The 14,259-nt window shown below is 38.2% G+C and overlaps 1 protein-coding gene across 1 annotated transcript; it reads right to left on the reverse strand.

Annotated features, from left to right (window-relative positions):
• Window positions 1–4,126: 4,126 nt before the first annotated feature.
• LOC111575454 (uncharacterized) lies at window positions 4,127–13,983 on the reverse strand. Its single transcript, XM_055004323.1, has 2 exons — window positions 8,312–13,983; window positions 4,127–6,493 (listed from the first exon to the last, which is right to left on the reverse strand). The coding sequence occupies exon 2, from the start codon at window positions 6,380–6,382 to the stop codon at window positions 5,423–5,425; it is 960 nt and encodes a 319-aa protein (XP_054860298.1). The 5' UTR covers window positions 6,383–6,493; window positions 8,312–13,983; the 3' UTR covers window positions 4,127–5,422.
• Between the last annotated feature and the right edge of the window lie 276 nt (window positions 13,984–14,259).

The raw sequence follows: 14,259 nt of genomic DNA on the forward strand, positions 1-14,259 counted from the left end.
GGTGAAGATTCATCAGTACCTAAAAACTCCGGCTATACCTCCAGAGTTACCTTAAATTGGTTTTATTAAAGGACAAGACAGAATTATGCTATTTGTGGTGAAATGTTCACAAATGACAGCATGAAGCCAGCGAATTACGGCGATGTCAGGAAACAAAACACAGTTCGGTAAAGTCGGAAAGATATTCACAAATTCGGACTTCCGGCAACAATAACTCATTAAATATAAGTTGTCTAAACATAAATGATGCCTCTTTTCCATCGTTGTAAAGTAGACAATGTGCTACAAGCCCAGTTTAATCAAAAGTTGCTGTCTTTCAAGCTGCAGAAATAACATTGGTGTCTATGAGCAGCTGGCTGTGTGACGAGTCAACAGGGACCGTCTGCAAAATGCAAAACCGCTGCAAACAGCGAAGAGACACAAATATTCAACAAATTTACTGCAGCCAGCAATTGACTCCTGCTGGTCATACTACAACTCTTGGTTTGATATATATATATATATATATATATTTTTTTTTTTTTTTTTTTAAATAATTTTAGGGAATCTTCTATTAGTAATACAATTCAATAACTTCCCTCTTATGTTTTGTAGTGGGGGGGGCTCCAAGCCAAACAGGTTGGGAACCACTGTGCTATATGATGATGTTTTGAGAGCGACAAGCTATACGATGACGTTTTTTGGCCATGACGTTTGTTGGACGACACTCTATACTATAGGCTTTTTTAATTGACATATTACTATGACTTTTTTTTGTTTGTTTTTTTTTGTTTGTTTTTAGCAACATGTTATAAGAATTTGAACAGTTTTAAAAATTACTATACTTTTACTTGTGCAATGAAATATTATTCTCTGGCATTTTTTAGACGACATACTCCAATGTTTTCTTGAATAACATACTATTTTGACAATATACTTCACTGTGACATTTTTTGAACCACATCATACATGACAATTTCACGCAACATCCTATCATTTTGCGCTTTTTGAACCACATAATGGGTTTTTTTTTTTTTTTGCTATATTAAGAGCTACAGGCCATACTATGTTATTCTTGAAAAGTATACTATACTTTGACATTTTTTGAACCACATATCATACATGACAATTTTAGGCAACATTCTATCATTTTGCGCTTTTTGAACCACATAATAATCTGTTTTTTTTTTTTTTTTTGCCGACATGCTATACTAAGAACAACAGGCCATACTGTGTTATTCTTGAAAAGTATACTATACTTTGACATTTTCTGAACTACATCCTATACTATGGCGTTATACACAGAGTGCTTTGGTTACATGTTGATTTATAATCTAGATTTTTTTCTGTTTTGTTTTTTGACGGGATTACCACAGACCTGACTGTGAACACCGTTGACACCCACCTGATCTCAAGGCTGCTTGGTCATGGTCTTTCTGGTCCTGCTCCAGAACGCCTTCATCAACTATGTCTTCTTTTGATGAGGCCCTCATATGCTGCAATCTCTTACCTTAAGGAGGAATTGCTACTTTCACTCTGTAACGAGACGGCAGTTATTTTAAAGACCCAGCTCCCGGCAGCTTTGAGTGAAAGTTTAACATCCATCAAAACGGAACTACAGACAGTTAAATCTGAGCTGTCGGTCAGTATTTCAAACATCAAGTCCGACCCGGCTGCCCTAAAGCACGCTGTGGGTGAAACGGAAACTTCACTCTCCACATCACCAATGACATCGTCACACTCCAAAGCAGAGCACTTGTCTGCTGAACTTTTAAAAGTGGACTATAAATGTGAAGAATGTGAGCAGCAGCAGCCTGTGAGCAGCAGAACAGATGTGAAGAGAAAGAAGTCTTTTTCTTTTTCCTTCACAGACTTTTCAGGAAATTATTCTCTCAGGTTTTCTCTTGAGGCATAAAGACTCATTTTGTCACAGCCACAGCTTAAGACTGTGGGCTGTGGTAGTTCTCCCTCCTCCCTCGGCCCTGCTCTCTCTCTCTCTCCTAGGTGTGTTCGTGGTGAACCTGGCGGCAGGTGTGTTGCATGTTAATCAGCAGATGAGCTACAGGTGGGAGCTGTGTGATTGGTCTCTGGGCGTCTCCATAAAAGCAGACTGCACCCATCATTTGAAGCTGGACTGTTGTCTAATCTCCAATCAGTACGGGGAATAGAACTGTCTTTGCCACCAGCTTTTGGACTTTTAATCATCCTGTTTTCTATGTTTAGCGAAGCTGACTCCTGCCTGCTGTGTTCCGGGATCCTCAATCTAAAATGTATCTGACTGAGCTGTATTAATTAAATCAAGATATTTCAAATTGAAAGAAACCCAACATTGGCTGAAAGATTTCCGTCAATTAAACCTTAAATTCATTTACCCAAGAAAACCGTCCTTCAATGTCTTACCTTAAAATGACCTACATTTTAAAAAAATATAGGTGCAAAGTAAAAGTTTCACACTAAAGATGAATCACTGATGAAAATTTAATTGCATTAACTAAATTATTATGAGAAAACAGAAATCCATTTCTAATATTTGTATCAAATGTGTTTATGTCTTTAAAATGCACTGGACATCAATAAAAATGTCTGCATAGTGAAATATATGAAGTCCATCTGCATTTATACATCATATTGATGTTTAAATAATGGGAACTGCTGCCCACGTTCAAAATAAAAGCCGTGATTTGTTTTACAGAAAAATTACGTGATTTCAAAAATGTGATTTTGAAAATGTAAATCAAACTGTAATAAGCGTTAGCTAGCTGCTCCACTTGCTCTGAATAGTTTTGTCCTCATCTTTGTCTAGCCCAAACGAAAAATTAATCCATATTCTGGCTACATTACCGACAGCAGCGTCCCTGGAGTGACCGGAAAGGTTAGCCGACCTAGCGGAAGTGCTAATGAGGTCTGCTCCAGCACGGATTATTACCGTCACACATGTAGCTTTGAAAATAAATCTTCTCCAAGACACGGAGCTGTAGCTCCGTTTCAGTGTGAGCTCTAATGTTTCTCTGTGTGACTGTGTCTGACTTCCTCTAATAAAATCCTCCTGTTCACTGGGAGCTGCAGCTACCAGAGATATGAATATCTATGTATGGGTCAGACTGACTGAGAGACGGAGAGCAGTGATTGGTCAGACTGAGAGCCGGAGAGCAGCGATTGGTCAGACTGAGAGCCGGAGAGCAGCGATTGGTCAGACTGAGAGCCGGAGAGCAGCGATTGGTCAGACTGACTGAGATGGCTCAATAACTGCTGTTTCAATTATCAGCAAATATAAATAAATCTACGTTTATGTTCCTCCACCGAACTATTACTGATGGATGTTAATCTCTCAGTTCAGTTCTGAGATAATATCTCTGTTCTTAGATTCAGTTTTTTTTTCTCTAACATTGTATGGTGAGATAACTGTGGAGCTCATGTTAATGCTAATGATACATTAGAATAAAAAGAATAAACTTTATTGTCCATCTAAGGCAGTAAAATGTTCTTTAGCCTCAACCAGGACAAGAAACATTTCCATAAGATTAAAAAATAGGACAAAAAAAACATAACACTATTTTGTTCCATTCATATCCTGATGTGTTCACTCTGATATTTAATGTTCCAACAGCTGGAATTAAAGAACCTTGTAGATCTTTTCCTCACTGTTGGTGTCTTTTCCTTCCAGTCTTGGTCTGGATCGTTTGGAACATCTGGTCTGATGGACTACAGAGAACATGAACATCCAGTTGTGGTTGTCTGAAGAGTCTTCTCTCCCTCATCACTGTGAGGAAGAGCAGCACTCATGTCCTCTTCATCCTTCCATTAATAACAATAATGCTGCAGATTCAGCTCCTCTCTTCAGAATACAACTTGTCTTGTGGCTGTTCAGTTTTTACACTTCACTGTCAACAACATATTTATTTCATCCATTTATTTTGTGTGTTTAAACACCTTTACAGTTCACAATAGTTAAACAATGTAGTTTTTAAATGTGCAATAAATATTGAAGCTTCTGCTCTGAATGTGTTTTAACATATCTGCTATAAATAATAGCAACATGTACTCTGTATTATGTTGGAGCAAAATCTCATTCTACCAGGAAAACAGACTATGTGTGAGATAGGTCCTGCGCGTTCGTTGAATGAAGCGATAGGAGAAGGTATTTAGGTCTCATTCAGTATGTTTATTACAAATACATTGAATATAGTACAGAGCTCTGGGTCCAACTTCCTATCCCTGACAACAACAGAGTTCTTGTCAGTTCACGAAGTCTGACACACTATTCTTCTCCTGACCCAGCCTTATATCCAGTTTCACAGGTGCATAAGCATTCAGGGTGTCTTTCTGCTGGTTGGTTGTCTTCTGTGCATCTAACCCCCTCCTTTGCGTATCAGCAGCCATCTTTTGTCCCAATCTGGATGCTCCAAACCTCACAGCCCTGAAGATGGTTCCCCTCTCTTTGTGGGGGAGGATGAAACCTCAGCAGTTGTTCTTATCTGTGAAACAGTGTCTTCCAGCACAACCTTGAAACAGAGTCTCCATCATAACTTTTCACCTAGTTCTTTTCCACTCTTGCATGCCTCACTCATCCAGTACTTTTCCATTTTCATAGACAGTGTAAAATATCATCATAAACAGTGCAAAACATTAGGAATATGGTTCTATAAAAGCAAGCCGTTAGTATAAAAACAGTATAAGAACTCCATTTAGAAGTATCATAGAAATCCCACAATTATCATTATGCTACAACAGCAGAGATGAAGTTAAAGGTGATAAACAGAACCTGTGAATACCAAGAACAGAGAATAATAAACTGCTGAGAGTTGATCTGTCCTGTAAGTGAAAGCTTAACTGGAAATGATTCACTGAGGATGTCATCCATTCAGTCTCCTTTATAACCAGATGAGGTTTTCCTTCTGATGGCTTCACTCAGAAGATCCTAACAGTGAATATTAGACACCTGAGATGAAGACAGACGTCACAGTATCAGCATCAACAGCAGAGGTTCATTTTAAAGTGACCCTGGAAAGATTTCCTCTGTCATATATAGTTTTCCCAGCACTAAAAGACAGAAAGGCCTGTAGTCACTTTAACTTTAGGGTAGAGGATTTTATTATTTGTGCTGTAATTTAAATGTAATAACTGTAGTGTTCATCATTACTTTGATCATATTCTGGGAGGTTATTTTTCTAATCTGCACTAAGATGTACTACAACATGTGAATCAGTCATTAAACAATGTTAACGACTAGAGAGTAGATTTACTGTTTTCTCCAGTTTAACTTCAGAGACTCAGCAGATTTTCAGGACTACTGACAACACAGAACCTTAACTTTACTGTTTCAATCACATTTAGGTTTAAACACATGAAACACAGATGACAGGGAAGGAAACCAACTAACAAATAGCAGAGAGAAAATAAAAGCACATACGTCCATGTTAAAGATGGAATAAAGAGCTCTGAGTTATTTCAGGTTTTTGTTTTGCAGCTGCTGCAGTGAAACCAGCAGGTTCTGCACCTCTGCTCTCGTCTTCTGCAGCTCTTCTGTGATTTTCCTGCAACACTTCGCTGCTTCTTCACAACAGAACTGAGGCCGACTGTCGCTCATGTTCTTCTCCATCTCGTCCACAGCAGCCAAAGTCTTCGCTGTTTGTCCCGCAACACTCTTCACAGCGTCACTGGAGGCCATTTTGTTGCTAATCTGTTGGATGGTTTTCAGCTCCCTCACCAGCGGTTCGATACCTTTTCTGAAATCTTCCCTGGTTCCCTGCGTCCTGTTCGCTCTCTCCAGCTGCCTGCCCTCATCTGTAGAATTGTTTCCTTTAGAGGACCAGTCGATGAAGCTTCCCACCAGATAAACTGTGATAGTCGTGGCATGGAGCGCTCCACATGCCCCTCCGACCGCCCCGCCTAACTCACCAACCGACCCGCCATAAGCGCTGCCGATTGCGCTGCCGGTTGCGAAGCCGACGCCGCACCAGAGCGCTCTGCTGAGTGTGAAGTGAACGTGATAACCGGCCACTTTAGCCGCAACATCAACGGCAGAACCAATGGAGCCGGAAAATGCTCCGCCGACGACTCCACCGAGAACACTGCCGAAAAAGCCGACAGTTGCACCAACGGCATTAATGTCTCTGTTGAACCTGGTGAATGTTGCTGCTCCAACTGCCCCAAAAGCCCCCCACAGTCCGCCGGTGACGCCCCCACAAACTGCCCCCACAGCTCCACCGCACAGACCGAACAGAGCCGCAGCAAAAACATCCTCACAACCCTCATCGTCGCCTGCTGCTACCCGACTGAAACGCTCTGACGCTTGACGAAAACTGAATTCCTGTTGATCGTAGAGCTGCAGGAAAGACGTCAGACTTCTGATGAGGTTTTCTTGGAGGACGCCAGAAGTGGCCCCTTTAAATGAAAACGCCATTTTTGTGTTTCTGAAGTGAAGTCGCCTACTGGATCAAAGCTCAGCTGTTTGGAAGGATGTAGATCGATGGTAAACACTCATCCTTGAAGTTTCAAGTTCTTATTTTTCTGCCTGCAAATAAAAAACAAACACAAAAACAAAGATTTGAAACTTGTGCACCTGATTCTGACGCCACTTCTGTAAAATATCTGTGAACTATTTAAATAAACTCCGGACAAAACACTAAAAAAAATCCTGTTTGACCCCATTCCATTACAATTCAGTTTGGAATTAATAATATAAATAAATTAGTGGTGGGACATGCTTGAAGAAAAACTAATTAATTAGAGGCTCTGTAATTAATTAATCAATCACATTTTTTGTCAAATATCAATATTTGATACAATAAGCAAAGTTTTTCAATTCAAATAAATTGTGGTTGACAGATGAATTAATGAACAGACATATACATGTTTATAATTTAAAATGTATAAAATTTTAAAACGGCAGGGAAAAAAAGTGATTTTGATGATTACAGTTTTTCTCAGACGCTTTGGAACATTTCTCGAATCATCCTCGACATTTGCAAAACAGTAAATGCATTTCTCAAAACAATTCGTACAAACAGCAAAACACCATGCAAAACCTGCAAATTACCAATTACCTGCAAAAGCCAGTCTCTTGCTCAAAATCCTTAGTTCATCTCTCAAAAGTAAATATCAATGAACATGTCAGTGGCATCAGAATGACCAGTCCTTGTGTCATTGTGTGGATCAGACAGTCAGATTACTTAGTCATGTTGTCATTATAACAGTGTTCTCTGGAGGGATGTTCTGATGGAAACTATGTCTAAAGTTTTCATGACAATTATTGTAAATTGTAAGTTACACCTTAGTGTATATGTAGGAAACAGCAGAGAACTGTACAGAATCATTTGCATTGATGGACAAAAGCATTTGCAACTTGTTCAAAGAAATGAGAAACTGGTTTTTTGATGTGCACAAGTGACACAATGATGTGAAGATTGAACAAGTAGTTTTGAGAATTTCAATTCTGCTCTGAGAAATGAACCAAAGCAACTGAGAAAAACTGTAAAAGCCTGGATTTAGCTTATGTTATGTTCCATATAGTGTATGGAACATAACATAAGCATAAGTAGTTCAAGGACCTTCAAAAAGTTGAAAATCCATAGATTCTGTTTTCATAGTGTCTGGGTTTGACAAATGGTGTAATTTTGAAGGTTCTTTTTTTAAAGAGTTTTTTTTAATCTTTTTAAAAAATTCTTATTTTTAAAAAATGATTTTTTTTTTAAACTAAAAGTTTATAATTAAAAACAGACAAACCAACGATGTGATCGTCACATAACTCCGTCGAGGCTCTGCCTCCTTGGTGGAGGAAAAACTTTAACAAAATTGTTTGTTTTATTTATCTACATTTTTCATCTGTCTATGACATTCACAGATTGCTGAAAACTCAAAGTTCAATTACAGCAATTATATTCAACATTTTATGACTTTAAATTACAGTTTTCTTATTCATTTATAGTCTTGTACCTATTCTATCTGGTTAAAATAAAATCTAAAACACAATAAACATGCAGCTACATTTTAATTCAGCAATGCATTCATGTTTTATATTTCAATACTGTTGAATCTGCACTACAATATTCAGCTGCAGGTACTGAAACAGGTTTTGTTGTCTGTTCCCATTCTGACTTCATAACTGCAGCGATCATTGCGGCTTCGTTTTGCCTTAACAAGTTTTAACGGCACCTGTGATGACATTAAATCCATCAATAATCAGCTGCTGTAACATGTTCTAATCTGGAACGTTACTACTTAATATAAGAATTTCTGTCTCTTGTCATTAAATTTGAGGTGTTCAATGTGATGTTGCACAGCTGAGAGTCTGTGTGCAACTGAAAGTGTGTGTAAGTTCGTTTATACTCACAGTTTGTGGTCGGTTGCTTGTCTAAACGAAACACTGGACTGCTGCTGCCTCACGTTGTGAAAATATTTCCCACAGAAGTAGGTCAAATAAGACGGGGTGGAACCAGGAAGTGCAGGAGTCAGAACAGGAGGGCAGGACTCACCGTGAAGCTCTTTCACTTCCAGATCCTCGAGGGGAGAAACAGGGAATATGAAATGATTGATTTGTGTTATTAACAAAAGAAGGTGTGACAAACAAACATATGCATCATATTTTGAATTGCAGTCTGTGCATTTCACAGGAAAGTGAAACAAGCAAATGCACAATGTTTAAAATGCTGACCTGCAAGTGAACTTCCTGTAAAAGCGAAAGTGTTATAAGTACAAACAGCAAAATGCACTTCAAGTTAAATTAAGATGCCTTTTAGTATTATAACTGGTAGAGATTAAACTGATTTTAGCAATTTTCAAAAAAACCTTTTGTGTAGTTTAAGCTGCACCAGGACTGCAGCTAAACAATTAGTCACACCGTAGATTAATCTGTTGATTACTTTACTAGTCTGCTAGTTATGTGGTCTATGTAACGTTAGAAAGAGTGAAAAACTATTTAATTACCAAAACAACTGAATATCAGAGTCCAGTTGGTGAAAGGAGACAGTGTACAGCATTCACATAGTGTCCAAATGATCAGAAAAAGATTTTCCAACTGCTAAAATTCAGGCCCACAAGTCTGAACAACTCAGAAAGTCGGCCAAAAGTTTGCTGCACAGCTTGTTGCTGTACATGGAGAAACATAGCCAACAAAAATAAATACTTGTTGATTGTAAGAAACTTATAATTAGTTGGAAAATTCACGTTCTTGTGATTGAAATCAAATTTTATAGTGTGGTATCAGGTTGTAGTTGCTGTCTATAATTATTTGATAAAGATTTTTTTTAGCATTAAATCTGACATCAAGTCTTTTTCGTCACCCAAATACTGGAAACAGCAATGAAATGCTCTGAGAAATAATATACAACGCAGTCTTGTTAGCATCTAGGTTGTTTCCACATTTCAGCTTAAAATAACTTTCTAGCTCAATATCTGTAATATATCATAGACACTTGACTAAAACAAGCTAACAGGAAGCAAAACTGTTTGTGAAAACTATATAGACTAATCTGGCGACACATAAAACCTAAAAATAACATAATATTGAATATATGGTCATATCACAACTAAACCAAAACATCTTAAGACTCAAATTCACAGGCGCTTTATCAATTAGCTAGCCAAACACCCAAAAAATATACCACTGTAGGAGGCTTAATGTATCTATCTTATCTTGAAATTATTTTTTAAATCAACACCAGCAAATTAATCAAGTGAAATTCAGCAAATGAAGCCATAATTAGATAAGTACAACAAGTAACCCTGAACCTCAAAACCGATTAGCGGGGTTGAACAGCATTAGCATTATTTTTACAATATCTAAGCTTTATAAGCATTAGGCGCCGTTTTCGACAAGATAGTAAAGTTTGACAAATACAAAAAGTCACCAGCGAAGTTGACAAAATGTTAGAAGCTAGTGATTGAGTGCTACAGGCACCATTTTGTGTTAATGAATGTTTGAGCGTTAGCATTAGCATGCTATCGTTAGCTAACGGAGAACGGCGTTAGCACTCTAGCGTTAGCCCTCTAGCGTTAGCCGACACAAAATGGCGTTTGTGCGCTAACAGTAGCTAACACAAAACGGCATTTATGAGCCAACAATAGCTAACATAAAATGGCATTCGTGCGCTAACAGTAGCTAACACAAAATGGCATTAGTGCGCTAATGGCAGCTAACACAAAACGGCATTTATGAGCCAACAATAGCTAACATAAAATGGCATTCGTGCGCTAACAGTAGCTAACACAAAATACCGTTAGTGTGCTAACAGTAGATAACACAAAATGTCGTTGACGAGCTAACATTAGCTAACGTAAAACGGCGCCTGTAAGCACTTCGTCAACGAACAATGTGCTCCAGTTCAAGTTTAAACTTACCTCTGAATCTGTGGGCTTTGACTCCGCGTCTGCTTCAGATGTATTTTAATAACGTCCCCAGTTAAAAAGCCTATGAGCGCAACAGATGTAAGAAGTCTGACCTCCAGTATAGGATAAAATATAAAACTAAAATTGGTAGTTGGTTTGTGTATGTCAGCCAATCATTACACGCTCTACATGATTGACACATGTATTCACCAATCAAAAGCAGCCAGATACGGCTCTGGTGTCCTCCCTCCAACAAGCAGTGTATAATACAGTTTAAAAACTAAAACGATCTCTCAAGTCTCTGTACTATGAAGTTCAGAATATCTTTTTATTTGGCTTCACTGAACCAAACAATATTGTGTTGCCGTGCATCAGTCCAAGCAGCACAGTAAACGTAAAATAGAAAACACACAAAATATGATGATTAAAGACAACAAGAGGAAATATGACTCTTCTCCATGAGAAGTTACAGTGCACTGTGTGAAAATATGAAATTTATCAGCGGACACTCAAATATTCATCAATTGTGCATCGTAGTTATTGCTAATTGAAACTTACAAGCAACATGGTTTTAAAACACAGCGTCATCTCCTTTATATAAGGTATATGACGGTGTCAGAAAGTCGACTCGTGCATTCGACTGTTGAGGAAAGTTGAGTAAACTGCTTAGAAACACTGCAGCTCAGCCAGAGGCCTCATCTGTCAGCAGGAGAGGATGAAGGTCACGCTGAAGTCTGCTTTGCATAATAACTCTCAGCCCGCTCTTTGAGGAGCTGATTCAGTCAGAGATCCCCTTTAGCCTCCGGCCCATCTCCCTGAAGGTAAACAAAGGAGCACTTTAACACTGATTAGCGTCCATGTCCACTGTGATCTGAGCCGGTGTTCATTAGAGAGCTGCTGACGTCTGGTTGTGCTGCAACACTCTGATCTGAGGCCTTTATGAGCACGTTACTAAGCAGAAAACCTGGGTTATTTAATCAGTAATTGACCATGATGAATATCTGCATTAATTAATGCATCGTTAAAGAAAAAGTGATGTATATTGCAGATGTGAAAAGTGAAGCATTAAACCTGCATTCTGTCTAACAACCAGCAGGGGGCAACTCCTCTGATGTCAGATTATATAGAAGTTTATGGAAAATGAACCTATTTCTCACTTAATTTACCACCTTAATAAAGATTCTCCTAATGACTTTATGGTTTTAATTACTAATTTCAATTCTCCTTCAACATAACATTATCTTTACTTTGTAAATTACGGTCCCATTTAGTAGAAAATAGACTGTAAAGCAGGGTATGTTTAAGGTGTAGGTACCTCATGATTGATAATTTGCTACCTTATGGGCCTGCACATTCTCTGCTTGTTATGTACAATTTGAAAAGATGAAGATGGCAAAACTTGAACATAATGTGATGGTTGCTACATCCATACTTTATATACAATCTATGGGACTATTACCTGATGACCTTTTGATTTTATGCTGTGGATTCACACAGCATAAGCAAAGTTTGTATTTCACCTGAATTCACTGACATTATGCACAGATATCAAAAGGCTTCCACATAACTGAAATGCAGCAAATTCTTTTTTACTTCATGCTGTCATACATAGCATCTAATCATCAGCATTCTGTCTAACAGCCAGCAGGGGGCGACTCCTCTGACATCAGATTATATAGAAGTTTATGAAAAATTAACCTACTTCTCACTTGATTTATCACCTCAGTAAAGATTTTCCTAATGAGTTTATGGTTTTAAGTCTCCTTCAACACAGTAAGATGTTTACTTTGTAAATTATGGTCCCATCAAGTGGAAAATAGACTGTAAAGCAGGGTATGTTTTAGGGCGAAGGCACCTCACATTTGATAATTTGCTACCTTTTGGCCTAAGCATCCCTTGTTTGGTAAAATGTTGCAGGTTTTTTAAAAATTACAAACATGGCCGATTCACGTTGGTTTAAAATCATTGACGGCCTGCAATTATTACAAATTACTAGAGGTTCAAGATTCACAACATGAACCTGGTGGATTTAACTAAAATAAAAACCTTTGGAAGCCCAAATGAAGTTTTTAGTACATATTTGTGATTGTTGGTTTTATTCTATATATATATATATATTTTGTAAACTAGCAGTGTTCCCTCAAGTATATTCTTTTAACTAGCCCTACTTTAGCGTATTAATTGCTAGTTATTTGGGTCCTGACATTTTTGCGTTGATTATCCAATTCAGTCCATTGTGAAAATGTTTTGAGTGTATTTGTTTTGTATTATATTTGATCCATTAAAGCTGTTTAATCTGATTTGGAATTCTATAATGTGTATCCGGATAGTTCTACATACATTCCTTCATAGATTTTGTGATTTTCACATTTCTTATGAGATGACTGTAGGTAGTTTTTGATTTTATGGTGTTATAGATCCACAAGTGGAATGTTTGCCATATTAGATTGTATTTTTTTAATACTAGTCCGCTAATTGTTGTTTCCAATTCATTTTAGATACCAGAGTGGTTTTATGTTAAAGTACCTTCCTGCGAGACGAGAGGTGTTGACCTTCCTGTCAAACTCTTGGAAAATATGCTCACCAGACTATAATTACTACTGCATTCCATTTAATTAATGTGTTGCCTCAATATATTATTATGACGAGTAAAGCAAGTTTGTCTTATATTTGCAGCCTTGACAATGTTTAACAGTCAAGGCCAGTAAGGCTTTGCTGCTTTAATTGGTCTCAGTTTTATTGTTATACTGCTGCAAGGCCAAAAGAACTGTTGTTGTCAAAAAGTTTGCAGCCAACAGGAAATAAAACCACACCAAAACAAAACAAAAAAAGCACAATGGAGACTGGAATTCCCCATAGCTTGCTGTGCAAATAAAAACTATTCACTTCCTTTGCAAGTTTCCTGCTTTCATTGCTTTTCAACAATAGTCAATGTAATTTGACTGTTCTGACAAGAATTTACAAAAAGACTCTTTCGTGTCAAAGTGAAAGCAGATTTCTACTAAGGAATGTCAATTAATTAAAAATAGAAAACATAAAGTAAGTGACTGCATAAGAATTTGACCCCAGTAAGTCAGTATGTGGTAGATGCAGATTTGTCTGCAGTTCCATCATTGATCCTGTGCTGGTCTCAATCAGCCTGAACATCTGGACGCTGCAGTTTTACCTCATTCTACTTTGTAAAACTGTTCAAACTCTGTCAGGATCTACAGGGATCATGAGTTAAAAACTCTTATCAAGTCCATCCACATATTGTCAGATGGACTGAGGTCTGGACTCTGACTCGGTCTCCAGAACTTTCACCTTGTTGTTTTTAAACCATTTCTGTGGAACTTTGGCTGTTTCAGTTCATCGTCTGGATGGAAAACTAATCTTCTCCAAGTCTCAGTTCTCTTCAGACTGTATCAGGTTGTCCTCCAGGATTTTTCTAGACTTTTCTGCATTCATTTTACCCTCAACCTTTATAAGCCTTCCAGGACCTGCTGCTGAGAAACATCGTGATGTTGCCACCACCATGCTTCACCTCATGATGCTGCCACCACGTTTCACATCATGACACTGCCACCGCCATGCTTCACATCGTGATGTTGCCACCACCATGCTTCACATCATGATGCTGCCACCACCATGCTTCACATTATGATACTGCCACGCTTCACATCATGATACTGCCACCAATGTGCTTCACATCATGATACTGCCACCACCATGCTTCACATCATGATACTGCCACGACTATGCTTCCTATCATGATGCTTCCACCACCATGCTTCACATCATGATGCTGCCACCAATGTGCTTCACATCTTGATGCTGCCACCACCATGCTTCACATCATGATGCTGCCACCAATGTGCTTCACATCATGATGCTGCCACCACCATGCTTCACATCATGATACTGCCACGACTATGCTTCCTATCATGATGCTTCCACCACCATGCTTCACATCAT

This window comes from Amphiprion ocellaris, chromosome 18, assembly GCF_022539595.1.
Source record: "Amphiprion ocellaris isolate individual 3 ecotype Okinawa chromosome 18, ASM2253959v1, whole genome shotgun sequence".
Classification (NCBI taxonomy): Eukaryota; Metazoa; Chordata; class Actinopteri; family Pomacentridae; genus Amphiprion; species Amphiprion ocellaris.

Excerpts from the sequence above, each read along its gene's own strand:
- LOC111575454 (XM_055004323.1), bottom strand. The coding sequence starts at position 6,382 with ATGGCGTTTTCATTTAAAGGGGCCACTTCTGGCGTCCTCCAAGAAAAC.